The sequence below is a fragment of the Corythoichthys intestinalis genome, chromosome 5, assembly GCF_030265065.1.
Source record: "Corythoichthys intestinalis isolate RoL2023-P3 chromosome 5, ASM3026506v1, whole genome shotgun sequence".
NCBI lineage: Eukaryota > Metazoa > Chordata > Actinopteri > Syngnathiformes > Syngnathidae > Corythoichthys > Corythoichthys intestinalis.
Window position 1 is genome coordinate 48626144 of NC_080399.1, and position 17088 is coordinate 48643231.

Sequence of the window (17088 nt, forward strand, 5' to 3'; positions counted from 1 at the left end):
GGGGGGGGGGGGGGGGGGGCGTAACAGAAATTAATTGAGAAGCACTGGGTTAAAGGTACAGTATCTAAACTAGGAGTGGAAACCTCTTGGTACCTCACGATATGATACGATTTGCGATACAAAGCTCACAATAATGATGATCTGACGATATGACGATACAACGATTATCGATACATTTGTAGAATATCCTAGAATGATTTTCTTACCAACAACTAATAAACCGAAAAACAAGCTTCTGCTGTGAATTGGAATAAGTTTATCACTCGTAGACGTCCAATCCATTTGAAATGGGAGCCCTCCCACTTCAAACGGATTGAACGTCTATGGCCGTCAGTGGCAGCCAATGCCAGGCATTTTGGGCCATTTAAGGTCATTTACCTGTTGATCTTCAGTCACTTCCTGTTTATTTTGAGTTACAGAACAGGAAGTGACCTGGGAATCACCCAAATAAATAGGCAGTGGCTCAGACTCAACAGGAAATAACCTGTAAATGCTCTAAAATGAAGAGCAAGTGACCTGTAAATGCCCCGAAAATCGGACCGAATGACTGTGAATGCTCTGGCTATGAATGAACAAACGTTTCATGTCTAAATGGATTGGGCGTCGAGCACCGTCAATGGCAGCCTTAGAGTTAACTGAGACACAATTATGGTGGAAGATTTTGGTAGCAACTTGATGGTTATTTTTTTGTTTTTTAAAACATTGACACCTTTTTAAAACGATATCTCGATTCTTGACAGAAGCATATCGATAACCTTTTGGGATACAAAGTATCACGATATATCACCATTTCGATATTTTGTCACACCCCTAGTCTAAACTACCGATGGTGTCTGCGAGTTGCACTTTGGCACATGCGCGATTCATTTGCATCCTGGACGCCGAGGAATTAACATCTCTCTGCTGGGAAGGGCTGCTCTGTGGGGACTGAACTGACAGTGTGTACTGTAGGACGCGAGAGAGTTGACGGTAGTGTCCGCTGACATACACTGTACTATATGAATAGGATACCATACGGTGCCCAGACTGCCGTTAGTACTAAATCCAGTTTTCTTTGAGTGGGCAGAGCGTGTCCGTGGGTGGGCACTGCCCACCCTTGGCCCCCTCTGGTAATGCCCCTGGTTAATGTTCCCTGAATTCGTAAAATTTTCATTTACGTATATGGATGTTGTTAGTTGTAAACTAAAATGCAAAGGTTTATAATAATACAAATGTTAAACAGATTAACATTTTTAATTTCTACTCAGCCAATGAAAACACTTTTTTTTTTTTTTTTTTTTTTTTTTTTTTTGCAGAAGCTGCTTTGGGATATGCGCCTTGTTCATATTGATTCCTTTGTTTCATTTTATTTGAATAAGAAAATGCACATTAATCAATGAATCCATAAAAAACATCAATATAAATATGCCGCAGTCAGCACAGTTTCTGCATACACATAATTGTAGAAGATGTGTACAAGGATTAATCAATAAGAGTAACAAATATTATTTTATTTTCTACTTCAAATCCAAACTCAAGTATTGGGCATGTTTTATTCATGTATTTATTGAATTGAACATCCAAGGATGCTATAAAACATTTATGTTTAAACACAAAAATATTTTTGAATTCAAGAAACTTTTACTTTTGAGAATTGAAAATAGTGTAAACGGGTCAACAAGCTACTCAACATGCTGAACATTTTCAGCTCGCCATCTGAAGAGGGGAGAAACTAGGCGCCCAGGTTTGCTTCCCAGTCTGTCGGATCTAAAATAAGGTAGTTAAAAGGGAATTAATTAACAGAATGCAGTGAATCAAAGTGTATGCATGATTAAAATAGAATGTAATAAATCTGAAATATCGAGGGCCATTTAACTAAATTATTTAGCTATTGTAGATAGATATAGCCTCTCAACAAACAAAATTATTAATCTGCTTTTAGACCCTACCTGCCACTCTTGTTCCTTCCTTTGTCTCTGCCGGAACACCAATGCCAAACTCATTCTCAGCAGTAACTCTAAAGTAATAGATTCCTCCCTCCTCCAGGTCGGTCACCTTGTGGGACAATCTGTGGCATTTGTTTGTGAGTCTTGTCCATCCTTTTCTGCTGATGTCCAGTATGTCAACAAGGTAGTTCTTTACAGAGGCTCCTCCCTCATTCTCAGGGATGTCCCAAGTAACTGTGGCAGAGTTCTTGGTAACATCTTTAACAGCTAAATGTGCTGGTGGACCAGGGGAATCCAGGACTCTCACACTTAGAGCCAAAGAGGCATTCCCGACACCATTTTGCAGTTTTACTATATATTTGCCTGAATCATCACGAGTCACTTTTTCCACAGTTATGGAGGTCATGGAGCTGGTGGTGTTTATCAGCCCTCTGATTCTCAGATCAACATCTGCTTTTTCCCAAGTCACACTTGGAGCAGGTTTTCCAGTGAAAGGCGCAGTTAAAGTGAAGGCACTTCCTTCTTTAATATGGAGAGTTTTTTTCATCTCAGTGCTTATTTCAAACTTGGGTTCCTCCTCTCTGTCGACAGTGACATAAGGATCTGTTTCGGGGCTGGCCTCACTGATGCCTACCTTATTTATTGATCTAACAACAAATACATAGTCTGTCCCTGAGGTGAGCCCAGTCACTTTAAACTCAGTCTTATCTGTTTTTTGAGTGCCAACAGTCCAGACTTCTTCTGTTGATTTTCTGAATTCAACTTTATAGCCAGTGACTGGCGCTCCACCATCAAACAGTGGCTTATTCCATGACAGTGTAATTGAGGACTTGGAGGAATCAAGAATAGTAGGCTTTCCAGGAGGGGAAGGCAAAAACTTTGGATCTTCTGCCATGGTATGAGGACATGGCAGACTGGGTTCACTTATCCCTGCAGCATTCTCTGCAAAAACACGAAATTCATATTCACATCCTTCGTGTAAACCAGATACTTTGACTCGTCGGTCGTAGACAGGTTTCTTATTAACACGTAGCCAGAGAATGCCCTGTTTTTCACGCTTCTCAATAATGTAGCCACTTATTCGGCTTCCGCCATCAGACACCGGGCTCTTCCAGCAAATAGTCATAGCTTCATTCGTTTTACTTGTGACCTCAACATCCGTTGGAGCTGATGGATGGGTGAAGGGGTCAGTTGCCTTGATGGGATCACTTTCCAGATTTTCTCCTTCACCATACTTGTTCACTGCCCTCACCCTAAAGAGGTACTCATTTCCTTTGAGTAGCTTGGTGATTTTGCAAGTAGTTGTCATCAATTCACCAAAGACAAGAGTCCAAGCTACACGGCTAGTTTCACACTTCTCAATAATGTAATGCATGATCTCTGCACCACCTGTCTCATGAGGGGGTCCCCATGATAAAGTGACTTTCTCTGCTGAAAGTCCAGATACTTCCAGAGGTCCAGCTGGTGGGCCGGGCCTGTCTAAGACTCGACATGTAAAAGCAATAGATGTAGTACCAGCAGTACTCTGTAGGGTCAGAGTGTACTGTCCGGAGTCTTTTCGAACACTTTCTCGGATAAGTAGAGATGTATGCGTCTTTGTTACACTAATCTCAACCCTACCCTTTGTGTCAATAGTTCTACCATTCTTTGACCACAAAACTGTTGGGTTGGGACGACCTGAGATGTCAGCATCTATTCTTAGAAGTTCACCTACTTTTACAATCAAAACATGTCTAAATTTGTCATCCAAAATAATTTTAGGTGGCTTCACATCATGCTGCACAGTCACAGGTCCTGTGGACTCGGAGGGTGCACTGAAGAGCTCCACTGCATTCTTTGCAAGGACTCTGAAGTCATACTGTTCACCCTCTGTAAGACCAGTTACCTCATAAAAGGTATCAAGTAAGTTGGTGAAGTTACACTTGAGCCAACAACTATCGGGAAGCTCTTTGCGTTCTACGATGAAACTAGTAATTTTTGCACCACCATCATATTGTGGTTTTTCCCATGAGAGGGACACTGATGAATTGGTTATATTAGTGATTGTGAGGTTGTGTGGGGGTTCACATTGGTCTCGTGCTACAACAGGCTCAGAGGCTTTACTGCATGGACCTACACCAGCGATGTTTTCAGCGTACACCCGGAACTCATAGATGAGGCCTTCTTCAATGCTTGTGACTTTGAATCTGTTCTCCGTCACGGGACTCCTGTTTAACTTTGTCCAGAGAATACTACTCTGATCTTTGCATTCAATATGATAGCCAATAATAGGGCTACCACCATCACTACTTGCCGGGCTCCATGTAATGACCATCGTAGACTTTGAGGCGCTTATCACCGAGATATTGTTTGGTGAACTTGGGACCTTGAACGGGTACTGGGCAACAACAGGTTCAGACTCAATAAAAGAGCTTTTGCCATAGCGATTCTCCGCAGCAACACGAAAGTGATATTCAGTTCCCTGTGTCAGCCGTGTAATTTTTATAGAAGTTCTGGCAACGGTGGCTGACACAGTCTGCCAAATTGTGCTTGCCGCATCTCTCTTATCAACAACATAATTAGATATTTGACACCCTCCACTGTATTGCGGGGGCTGCCATATCAGAGACACAAAGTCGGCACTAACTTCTTCCACAGTGAGGTTACATGGTGCTCCAGGTTTTTCAAAAACATTAACATGGATTTCAGCAGATGTACTACCAGCGGAATTACTCACAGTTACCTCATATAAGCCAACATCCATCTTATTTGCATCTTTGATTATGATTTGAGATGACATATCCAATGTAGACACATTTACCCTACAGGTCTCTTTAAGGATATTGCCATCTTTCTTCCATGTTACTGTTGGCTGTGGTACACCTTTAAAAGGCACATCAATCCTTAAATCATTTCCTGCCTTCACATTGAATGCACTTGACAGCAAATTAATAACAGGTTTAGCACTTGTGTCATTTACAGTAACAGGTGTCAACAGGAGCTTCGGTTCACTCTTTCCCTTTTCATTCACGGCGCTAACTCTAAAGAAATACTCCATCCCTTTTGTCAGTCTGCTAATGACTGTTTCTAGTGATTTACTTTCAGAACAGGTTTTCCATGTATCATCTCCCTTTGCTAGCATTTCCACAATATAACATGTAATTTTGCTTCCACCGTCATGATCTGGCTTTTCCCATGAGAGGTGTACACTGTCACAAGTGACATCATCCTGCGTGATTTTTCCTGGAGGAAGTGGTACTTCAGACACTTTAACGGGCTCATTTGTTTCTGCTGCTTGTCCGCTCCCATACTCGTTTACAGCCAAGATACGGAAGTAATAAAAACAGCCCTCCTGGAGATTGTCAATTTTATAGGAATTTCTTGTGCAGTTACTACAGACACTTGTGAATACCTTCCTAGCTTCCTCTCTCTTTTCCACAGTGTAATGTAAGATTTCTGCTCCTCCATCAACGAGAGGAGCTTCCCAGGAGATGGAAACAGAATCTCTCTGAACATCTTTTATTTGCAGGTTTGTTGGTGCACCTGGGGTATCCAACACTCGAACATTGATAAATCCTGATTTAGAGCCCTTACAGTTCGTAACAGTCAATACATACTTCCCAGTGTCATTTCTATTGACATTTTCGATCATCAGCAATGTGTGGGAACCGGTAACCTCTATTTGTGCATGCTCACTGATAGGGCCATCCTCCTTTGACCATTGGACCTCAGGTTCTGGCCTTCCTTTGATGGCAACATCGAGACGTAATGTTGAACAGGCTCGAACATTAACTATCTTTCTCAAAGTTGTGTCCAACACAACTTCAGGTGGCTCTAGTTTCTCAACTGCAACCACAGACTCCGGTAAGTCCACAGGTTCACCAACTCCATTGGCATTTTTTGCACGTACCCGAAAGTTGTACTCTACATTTTGTTTCAGACCTTTTATTGTGTCCTTTGTTTCTTGTGTGTTTTGTGTGCATGTGATCCATTCGTCATCCGTTGTTTCTTTCATCTCAACAAGATATCCAGTAATAGGAGCGCCACCATCATAGATAGACTTTGACCAGGATAGAGAGACAGCACTGCATGAATGATCTGTAACTTTAAGGTTGGTAGGGGGACCAGGAGGGTATGATGCATCACACACTTTAATATAATCACTTGCCTCACTGGGCGGACCAACACCTGCAGCATTTTCTGCCGATACTCGAAACTGATAATAATGTCCCTCGGTGAGTCCTGTGCATCTGAAACACAAGTCATTCAGTCTTCTCTTGTTACACTTAGTCCACCGAACACCCTCTTTATCACATTTCTCCAAGATGTAGCCATCAATCTCTGAACCTCCATCCGTCTCAGGTCTTTCCCATCTCAACATTACAGAGTCTCCAGCCACAGAACTGGCTACAGGAGTAGAGGGAGCACTAGGTGTTTTAAAGGGATTCTGTGCAATGAATGGTTCTGATTCCAGAAATTCCCCTGCACCAAATTTGTTCACAGCACAAACACGAAATAGGTATTCTCTTCCTGGTGTCAGCTTTGTTGCTTTGTAACTGACACCTTCAACATGTGGATCAACCCCTGTCCATGTGACACGGCTGGTCTCCCTTTTTTCAACAATGTAATGTGAAACACTGGCACCGCCATCATTTAAAGGTGGGTTCCAATGAAGATTACATTTTTCAGCACTGACAACTTTCACCCTCAGAGGTCCATCTGGAAAACCGGGTGTATCCAATACTTTTACATTAACTGTTACCGATGTTGTTCCATCAATGTTTGTGAGACTCAGTACAAACCGTCCTCCATCTGTCCGTGTACAGTCCCTGATAGTTAGTGTTGTATGGGTGAGCGTGTTTTTTACATCTGTTCTTGGTGTAGCTTTGTTTATTTCCACCTCCTCCTTCAGCCACCTTATATCGGGTAGGGGCTTTCCAAAGTAATCAGCTTCAATTGTAAACGTTTCGCCAGCCTGAACCACAATTGTACTCTTAAACTTGGAGTCCATGACCACAGAGGGTCCTTCAATTACATCTTCAGCAAAGATGGTTATACTTTCAGAGGGTTTGCTCCAGACGCCTCCACCATTCTTTGCAGTTACTCTGAACTCATAACTTTGGCCTCCTGTCAGGCCTGTAATTGTGAATTGATTCTCAATTACATTTGTGAAGTTTGCTTTCATCCATCTGCCATTTGGAAGCTCTTTCTTTTCCACAACATAGCCTGTGATGGAGCTGCCACCATCATTGCCAGGTTTGGCCCATCGGAGTGTGACGTTCTCTTTAGTAATGACAACAGCTTCAGGTTTACCAGGTGGCTCACAGGGATCTCTCGCCACATAGCAGTCTGATATCTTGCTTGATGGACTGAGTCCGGCAATGTTCTCAGCAAAAACTCTGAATTCATACTCAATGCCTTCTTCCAGGCCAGTTGTTTTGAGTCTGGTATCAGGTAGGGCAAGTTTGTTCAGCTTGGTCCATAAGATGCTGTTTTTCTCCTTTCTTTCCAAATAATAGCCAGTGACTGGGCTGCCTCCATCTTCTCCTGGGGGCGCCCATTCGACTAACATGCTGTACTTTGTCACTGCGGACACGAAAGGCGTACCAGTAGCCCTAGGAACACTAAATGGATACTGTGCGAGGACAATTGAAGATGTAATTGGTGTACTCTTGCCATACCTATTTTCTGCAAACACTCTGAATTGATACTCATTACCAGTCTTTAGTTTGGTGACTTTGATTGCAGTTCGCACTGTCGTTGCTGATACAATCTGCCAAGCCATGTTAATAATTTCACGTTTCTCTACTATGTAGTTGTCAAGCTGACAGCCTCCTGTGTATTCAGGTGGCTCCCAGGAAATGGACACATAATCAGAACTGATCTCATCAATCCTCACGGGCCCTTTGGGTGGGTCTGGCTTTTCAAAAACCACCACTGTGATTTCTCCTGTAACGTTTCCAGCAGTGTTGCTCGCTTTGATGGAATATTGACCGACGTGCTCCCTCGCAGCATGTCTGATATGAAGAACTGTCATTGATGATGTAGTTGAGATCTCCAACCTGGATGTCTCCTTAACAGACAGTCCATCTTTTTCCCATTCTATCTTTGGAGTTGGATTCCCCAGCACTGGTATCTCTACTTTCAACTCTTCACCATTTTTTACTGTGAATGTGGTCAAATTCAATTGAAGGGTTGGTTTTAATGCCTTTTCCTTTGCTGTATCCATAGCAGACTGATCTTTAGGGTTTTGTGTGCTCCTTTCAACAGACCTGGTGATCTGTCCTATAGAATCACATCGTAAATGAATAAAACACTGTAAGACACTAGGCCAATTATTTAATTTCACATGGTGATTTGAATATCTTGTTCTTTAATTTGTAATTGCATTTTCTAAAACACTGTTGTATCTGCACATTTAGTGTGACGACATGATGACTGGAAAGGTGCTTTGCCTACCATCAACAACTGCAGTGGTGGATGACTCAGCATCGGTATCGTTTGTCGGATTAACAAGATGAGCTGTATCGTTTGGTTCAGTTCCTGCCTACAAAACAGCCAGTTGTGGGTGAAACCATTATCGTACAGGTGGTTAATTCTTAACATGAAAGATCTCATGAAAACTTGACTGCTTACACAAGTGGAATAATACAATTCGTACAAAAAAAAAAAACAATTCGTAAAAACACAAATGCATACACTATTTTAAGATTTTTTCAAGCAAGTAAAAATCAAATACTTACTTCATTGTCTTTTCTTGCCTCCATCCCCTTATGTATGTCCTTAAACAGTGGACGTGAAAAAATAAAGATTCAGCAAATTCAACAGAAAGCAGTTTGAGATAATGTAAAATCAAACTGTTCTCTGAAGCAGCTAAAGACACTGACCAATTCCAGCAGACACTGCCTGCTTTATCTCCAAAAGCAAGCTGCTAAAATAGCCGCATGACTGACTGACTGACCAGCTGCTTCATCTTCCAAAGATAGTAGCGCCTACATGGGGTTACAGAACAACCATGATTAGACAATTTATTTGTATGTTGGTGATTAATTACTTTATATATACATATATACTGTATATATACACAGTGTATATATATATATTAATATAGATAGAATGTAACTGCCATTTGTATAGTTTGTTTTTTTTTCCAAGACAAATTATAGAAACAGTATTAAAATATTCAGGAAAAGCTTTATCCAGACTCACAATGCATAGGTCTGCCTATAACAATGCAAAAAGTTAAGATTTAATTATTATGAATAACAAACTTGCCATATTTGACTCTCTCTCTCTCTCTCTCTCTCTCTCTCTCTCTCTCTCTCTCTCTCTCTCTCTCTCTCTCTCTCTCTCTCTCTCTCTCTCTCTCTCTCTCTCTCTCTCTCTCTCTCTCTTTTTTTTTTCTTAACGTGGCCCCACGAGATGATGTTGAGATGCTGAGAAAATTTTCAACTAATTGCTCATAAGTGAAAAGTTATATGAAGTCCAGGTGGCCTCACAGATCTGAGGTTAAAGGCTGTGGTCTTCCTGTGTAGAGTTTGTACAGTAGGCTATGTTCTTCTTGTTGTGTAATTGTTTTTAGATAACCTTACATAATGTATAAAGGTATGGCCAAAAAGTGCTAAAAAATATTAGTCTAATTTAAAAAAAAATATGTAAAATTTAAAAAAGTGCGGAAATACAAACTTGTATCTTACTGTCCTACAGAACTGTGAAAATGTAAACATTATGATTTTTTTTTTTTTTTTAATAAATTCATTTTTTTAAAACGAGCAACATTACTATCCACATGGAAAACAGCAATAACTAAAAAAAAAAATATGATTAATTATAAAAACATGTAAGAGATAAAATATCGTACGACAGGGAACTGACAGGAAACGTTTCTTTGAAACTACACAATTACGTCATCAATATTCGCCGTCGCGTGCGACTCTCTTGACTTCAAACGGTGGACGTTGTCGAATTAATTTAGATGTATTAAAAAAAAGAAGCACATTTTATCGTCTCCTTGATAGGATGACATATTCTAACAAAAAATGAGGAAAGTTGGCATAAAGTTTATGAGATTCGACTTTACAAAGAGGACAATAGTCTTATTTTCGCTACTCAAACCGGAAATGCATATACCAACAAAGAAGAACCAGCGCTAGTATCCAGGAAATCGAGTCCAACAAGCTAAAGTATACAACAATGGCTTTGTTTGTTGTCATTATAACTCATGGGTGGCACCTAACAGCGAACATCGGTTCAGAAGACTGAAAATCCTCAAACCCGTTTATATACTTAAGTGTCGTAAGACACCATTGCTCTTCCCCACACTTCCAACTACTAACTTAACCTCCAGAATCAACCATGCCAACTCAATTTTTCTACGGGAAGCAGGACTTTGTTGGAGATGTGCGCTTTATCACTGTACCTCAGATGGCAAATAAATCTAGGTTTGATTCAGCCGTCCAAGCTGGATGGACGGACAGGATGGAGAGGGGGCTCCTCCGTTACACTTTGGGGGACTTGCAAACACGTATCCTGCCTGGCTCCTGTGGTTTTGTGGCGCAGTTAAATGTCAAAAGAGGAATAGAGAGGAGAAAGCCTCAGGAGATCTTAAGTATTAAACAGGTTTTCAATGCCAATCAGTTTAATTTTAACAAGATCAATCCAGATGAGATCATCTTTGAGATGATTAAGGACTGTGATGAAGAACAAAAAATTGGCCATCAACCATGCAAGATTGTTGTATTGGTCAATGTCAGTCCTCTAGAGTTTGGACATTGTCTTTTTGTTCCAGACCCAACACGCTGCTTTCCTCAGGTTCTCACAAGGTTTTCCATTCAAGTTGGTATTGAATCCGTGCTGCTCAGTTCAGATCCAGCGTTTCGTGTGGGCTTCAACAGTTTAGGAGCCTTTGCATCTGTCAATCATTTGCACCTCCATGGATATTACCTGAAACACAAGCTGAATATTGAATCTCTACCTTGCCGGCCTGTCCTTCCTGGGAAGGGATTTCACACTTTGACAGGATTTCCATCAGGATTTCTGTTCTACACTGAATCTGAGTGTGTGGAGGTTGTTGCAAACACCATCGGCCATGTCACTGACTTCTTAGTAGAGGCCAATGTCGCTCATAATCTCTTCATGACCAGGGGATGTCCACCCTGCGAACAGAATGACAATTTGTTAAGAAAAGGTGTGCGCATCGCCGTGTGGCCCAGAGTAGCTTGTTTCGGTACTAAAGAGGAGTCCGCTCTCAACGTTGCCCTGTGCGAGCTTGCAGGACATCTACCGTTTAAGAACAAGAAGGACTTTGAGCTAGCCACTGAGTCGCATGTGATAGAAATAATTCAGCGTTATCTTCTTCCGCATGAAGATTTTCTTCAACTGGAAAAGCAGTTGACCCAACATTTAATGATACTGTAAGTTTAGGAATGACAAAACTGTTGAGTGGGTATGAATGAATAGGTTTAATGATAAGCTGTTTCCAGAGTTGTGTTTTAAAGAGATGTACTGTATGATGTGCAGCCAAGTTTGATCAATTACTGCTTCAAAATATAAACAAATAATATTCCACTCAGTGCTAATCGAGTTTCTCGGCCCATATAATATACAGTAGGGCTGCAGCTATGAAATATTTTAGTAATCGAGTATTCTACTGAAAATTCCATCAAGTAATTGGATAAAACATTTTTTAAGGTAAAGAGCAAATATAAATATATTTTTTGACAATGTCTTTATTTTAGATGTATATTGTTGAAAACAGCCAACGATTGGATGTGACTAGAAAAAAAAAAAATCACTGCTTTCACTCAAAAAAAAAAAAAAAAAATCTTACTTTAAAATGTCATTACATTTGATAACACACATCACTTAAAAGTTATGTTTTTCCCACCTGTTTTGAAATTGAAATTCCATTTGTGTGAAGCTACTTTTAAGTTCTACAGTAGTCTAAATTGTAAGTTCTGATAGGATTTTGAGTTTTTGCAGCGTTCAGAATAAAGGTATGATACCTGCTGTATTGGAGCACCAGTTCTACTTGGTGTTTTATCCAACATTGACTACTGAGGTAAAATTAGTTAGCTTATGTTTTTATTTTACACCCTCATCACTGTACAGCACTGTGTTTTTACAGATTGAATAAAGCCTGTATGAAATACATGCATCGACAGTAGTCATAATTAATAGAAACCTAGCCCTCTGCAGGGCTAACGTTACGTTAGCCAGTTACAGTAACGTTAATCTTATTTATTAGCACTATGTTGACTTAATTTTACCTTGTCCTGAGTATGGCTTTTCCGCTCTCGGAGTAAACGGGGTGCCTTCGGTGGGGCTGCAGCATTGAGTATAGCACATACGCGGAGTTTAAGGGAGGGCCCAGGAGCGGCATGCCCCCCCCGCCATCTTTTCCCCCCCCCTTTTCGAATATTGTCATTGACTTTCCTGTGTATGATTGTAAAATTAAGAGTTTTCCGGTAAAATATTTTCTATAAAAGTTGTAAAGCAATAAAATAAACAACAAAAATGAATGAAATGAAAAACAAAAAATGTATAATGGGTCAAAATAATTTTTCGAACAGATCATGTGACTAGCACCAAAGACAGTCATTTGCTTTGGTTAGCCAAAACCACCTGAGGACCGAAGAGGCATGATGGGTATACATCATTTTTTCAAACCTAAGCTTTCAAAAGCAACAACAACTACTGAGCAAGAACCAAGGATTGAAAACGTGGACCATGAAACGCCCGAGAGCACACGTTTCAATTTGCCCCACTAAAGACACTCATTGTACAACAGAGCCACCACCAGTGGGCATACCATATTCAGTGGATGACGATCTTGGCGAAAATTATAGCTGTCCTAAGCAGCCTGATTTAAAATTCCCCTCAAAAATGACGGGAAACATAAAAAAAAAAAAAAAATACGCTAATTTTTAAATTATCATTATAAATATTCTTCTTGTAAGTTAATTTTATTGCTCACAGTGCGTTTCGGGGTCATCGATATGTGGTGCCCTACCTGCCCAAAAGTCAAATTCCGCCTATGGTGTAGCATAGCATAGCGCTGTCTTACAGTGAATACATGAAACCGTGTTCGCCTTGGTGTCCAGGTTGAAATGCTCCCACAATTTTGATATTTTCTGTTTTTTCTTGGTGCTTTTCTCCTGCTTTCGTCTGCGTCCTCATCATTCCCTCTATATGCATGCATGGTTGAAATGAAATATATCCGCCGCCTTTGACTTTTTCCTGTACCCACGTGACATCAGCGCGTTGTGCCGCTCTACAAGAAGTCTGGACAAAATGTCATGCTTGGAGCTGGCAAAATTAAACGATTCCTCAAGGCGGAGAGAATTCCTTGATCCATTTTTTATAGTCGAGTTACTCGAATTATTCGAGTAATCGTTTCAGCTCTAAAATACAGCTTATGTTTTGTGCAAAGTACAAAATATTCTGCCTTTACAAAGATGATATTGTTCAGTTATGATTGACGCACCATAAGAAATATCACAATTTATGCCCACCTCATTTACTGTGTGGCCAAATGTATGCAGTATCTTAAAAAAAAGTGGATCACTTCGTTATCGAAGACAAATGAGACCTCTCTCATACCAATTCGTTTACTGTTATGAACAAAAGTTTGTCGTCCTCCCAGTGGATCGTTTCATATGCTAGGATGGCATCACCAAGGCAGCAATGCAACAAAATGATTAGAGCAGCAATATGTGCTTTCTCCTGATCACAAGCGTTCACTCAGCATCCACTGCCGTCTTGACAAAAAAGAGGTCATTTTAATACATGATGCAAAATCACAGGACTATGATACATACTTTGGGTTTGTCATTACATATTGTACACGTGAATTCATCTAGTTTGGCATTTATATCTTGCACAGCAGTAAGTCAAACAGGCATTGAACAGATTAAATCTACAAATGTGATGAGGTTTGCTTTTTGGTTCTTTTTTCAGGGTATTTGCAGGGTCTTAAAAAGTCCAGAAAACAGTCCAAAAATTTAAATTTAAGGCCTTAAAATGTCTAAAATTCTCCTAAAGTCTCATAAAAGGTCTTAAATACAATTTTGGAAAATGGAGTACTTTTATAGCGCATTTATCTACATTGTGACAATGCCCAAAGTGCTTTACGTTAGCACACGTTTACCCTTTCACTCACACATTCACACACCAATGGTCCTGCTGCCATGCAAGGCGTTGCCAACCCACTGGGGACAAATGAGAGTTCAGTGCTTTGCCCAAGGGCACGTCAACAATAGGCAATCATAGCCGGGAATCGCACCACTGACCGTTCGGTCCCAGGACAACTCGAGCAGCTAACTATGCCATGGCCGCCATTTTGAAAGGTCTTAAAAATTTATTGCTTTTACTTTACTACTATTACTACTACTAGTAGTACTTACTACTCATTTGTATCACAGTGTGAAAGAGCTGGGAATACATTCATATACATTGTAAGTAATTCCGGGCCTCCAATATTCCTTCAAATCTTTTGTATGTCTTTTACCGGTATCAATGTTAAATGGGTCTTAAATTTTATTCATTATGGTTTTTAAAAAGTCTTCAAAAGTCTTAAATTTGGCTTGTTGAACCCTGTCGAGACCCTGTTTGTATTTGGGTCATTATCTAAGGGCACAGGAGGGAGTAAAGAATTTCTTGGCGCAGGGTTTGTTGGCCTCAGTATTACATCTCTGCTTTTTTCAGATGATGTGGTGCTGTTGGCTTCATTAAGCCGTGGCCTCCAACTCTCACTGGAGCGGTTTGCAGCCGAGTGTGAAGCGGGTGAGATGAAGATCAGCACCTCCAAATCCGAGACCATGGTCCTCGGTTGGAAAGGGTGGAGTGCCCTCTTTGGGTCGGGGATGAGATCCTGCCCCATGTGGAGGAGTTGAAGTATCTTGAGGTCTTGTTCACGAGTGAGGGTAGGAGGGAGCGGGAAATCGACAGGCGGATCGGTGCAGCGTCTGCAGTGATGCGGACTCTGCACCAGTACGTAGTGGTGAAGAAGGAGCTAAGCCGAAAGGCGAAGCTCTCGATTAACCAGTCGATATACAGTATGTTCCTACCCTCACCTACTGTATGGTCATGAGCTGTGGGTCATGATCGAAAGGACAAGATCCCGGATACAAGCGGCTGAAATTAGTTTCCTCTGCATGGTGTCTGCCTGTCTGGGCTCTCCCTTAGAGATAGGGTGAGAAGTCGGTCATCCGGGAGGGCTCTGTGTCGAGCCGCTACTCCTCCGCGTTGAGAAGAGCCAGTTGAGGTGGCTCAGGCATCTGATTCGGATGCCTCCTGGACGCCTCCCTGGAGAAGTGTTTCGGGCATGTCCCATCGGCGGGATTATACTGCTCTAATAAAGTGCTCAAGACACATTCATCATTCATCAAAACCATAAGTAAAACAATAAAAGGAATAATGAATAAATAAAACAATATCATGTTAAAAGTTAAATTATAAATTCAGTACATTGATGCATTAATGCGCTTTATGTTTGAAAATGTACTCGTTTATTTGTAGTGTACTTTAAATTTCAGTGCAACTTGTAGTCTGAAAAATGCTTTAAATATGAATAGGGGAAATATTGAACTGTCTTTAAAAAGGTGGTCAATTGCCACGTTTACATGGAGCCAAATATTCCACTTACAATCGGAATATTTGTTCAAACCGAATAAATATGTTCCATATAAACACCTCATTCGGAATGAACAGGCCCAAACCGAATGGAATTTCATTCCGATTCACAGGGGTGGAATATTCCTTTTCCCAAACCGATTAGAAGTAAAATTATATCATGTAAACAGGGAAGCGGAATGGTGTCTGGTTGCGTTCTTTCTGCACATGCTCCGTACTGACGTGGTGACGTCACTTGGTGACGTAAGTAACGTCACTTGCAACATGGCTTCCAAGCACACGCACAGCGCACCTAATTGGAGTCCAGCGGAAAGTTTATATCCATGAATCACTCCACCAGCCCACACAACTTTTTAAATGAACGGCGTGTCATTCTGAAGTTTTGTTTCCACTCGAAAAGTTAAAACAGCAGCTGATCTGACGATCGATCTCCATGTTTTGCAACGTAACGCTTTGTTTTGATTAATCTGCGCATGTCAGACGGCAGTTGTCAAACGTCCTTTCAGAATAAAGGCAGACACATGTAAACGCTGGATCGGAATAGATGAAGTGACATGTAAACAGCTGATGTGAAATTTCCATTCGGAATGATCTGAATCGGTATGAATAAAAGTCAGCATGTAAACGAGGCTAATTACTGGACTTGACCGTTTTCAAGTTCACTTTCAAGTTCAGTGGACATGTGTGTTCACCTTGAACCCCGTGCTGTAATGCTTGACTGAGTCAAACCTGTCAAGCACCTTTCTTATGTCTTGTGGGAAACACATTATTTACAGTGAATGCTTCACAGGGTCTGACTTCTGAAGTCATGAGAACAACTCCCCACCCCTCCATAAAACCTCCATCACACCTTGCACAGACACACATGTAAATACACGATTGTTGAGTTTGTGGGAGGAGTTTTAAGTATAACTCCCTATGAGTTTTACTTTTGTTGTTGTTGTTAAAATTACATTTTTGTATTGCAAACAGTGTTTTCATACTTTAAATAAGGATATACAGTACATGCCAAATGTTTGGTCACACCTTCTCATTCGTGCTATTTACATTGTAAATTCTCACTGAAGGTAATAAAACTATGAATGAACATGTGTGAAATTATGTACTTAGAAAAAAAAAACGGTGAAATAACTAAAAACGTATAATATTCTAGTATCGTTAAAGTAGCCACCCTTTGCTCTTATTACTTTTTTGCACACTCTTGCATTTCTCTTTATGAGCTTCAAGAAGGAGTCACCTAAAATGGTTTTAGACTTCACAGGTATGCCAATTCAGGGTTGATTAGTCCAATTTATTGCTTTATCAATGGGGTTGGTACCTTCATATGTGTTCCATTGAATGAGGTATGTCCAAGCGTTTGGCCTGTACTGTATTTTGTCAACCTACATAACGCAAATCAAATTACATTTTGTGGGTTGTTATGCAAGAGCTGGCTATTGTTGGCTGGATTTTTATGTTGTAAAAAAAAAAAAAAAGGAAAAAAAAGTTTTTTTTCTCACATCTCATTGCCAGTAGCCAGAGGTGGGTTAAGTAGCCAACAATTCTCTCAAGT

At 40.6% G+C, this 17088-nt stretch overlaps 2 protein-coding genes across 3 annotated transcripts; one reads left to right on the top strand and one right to left on the bottom strand.

The window, feature by feature from the left end:
- Positions 1–1261: 1261 nt before the first annotated feature.
- Positions 1262–8867, bottom strand: LOC130915722 (titin-like). 2 transcript variants are annotated; one of them, XM_057835726.1, is made up of 5 exons: positions 8792–8867; positions 8648–8686; positions 8364–8451; positions 1929–8189; positions 1262–1746 (listed from the first exon to the last, which is right to left on the bottom strand). In XM_057835726.1, exons 2-5 carry the CDS (start codon positions 8669–8671, stop codon positions 1712–1714), a joined length of 6408 nt encoding a protein of 2135 aa, XP_057691709.1. In that variant the 5' UTR covers positions 8672–8686; positions 8792–8867; the 3' UTR covers positions 1262–1711. The 2 variants fall into 2 exon arrangements, with proteins under 2 accessions (XP_057691709.1, XP_057691708.1); XM_057835725.1 differs by having other exon boundaries at positions 8648–8795.
- A 1047-nt stretch (positions 8868–9914) lies between these two features.
- On the top strand, positions 9915–12051 carry gdpgp1 (GDP-D-glucose phosphorylase 1). The gene has a single exon (XM_057837300.1). The coding sequence runs from the start codon at positions 10260–10262 to the stop codon at positions 11319–11321; it is 1062 nt and encodes a 353-aa protein (XP_057693283.1). The 5' UTR covers positions 9915–10259; the 3' UTR covers positions 11322–12051.
- The last annotated feature ends 5037 nt before the right edge of the window (positions 12052–17088 follow it).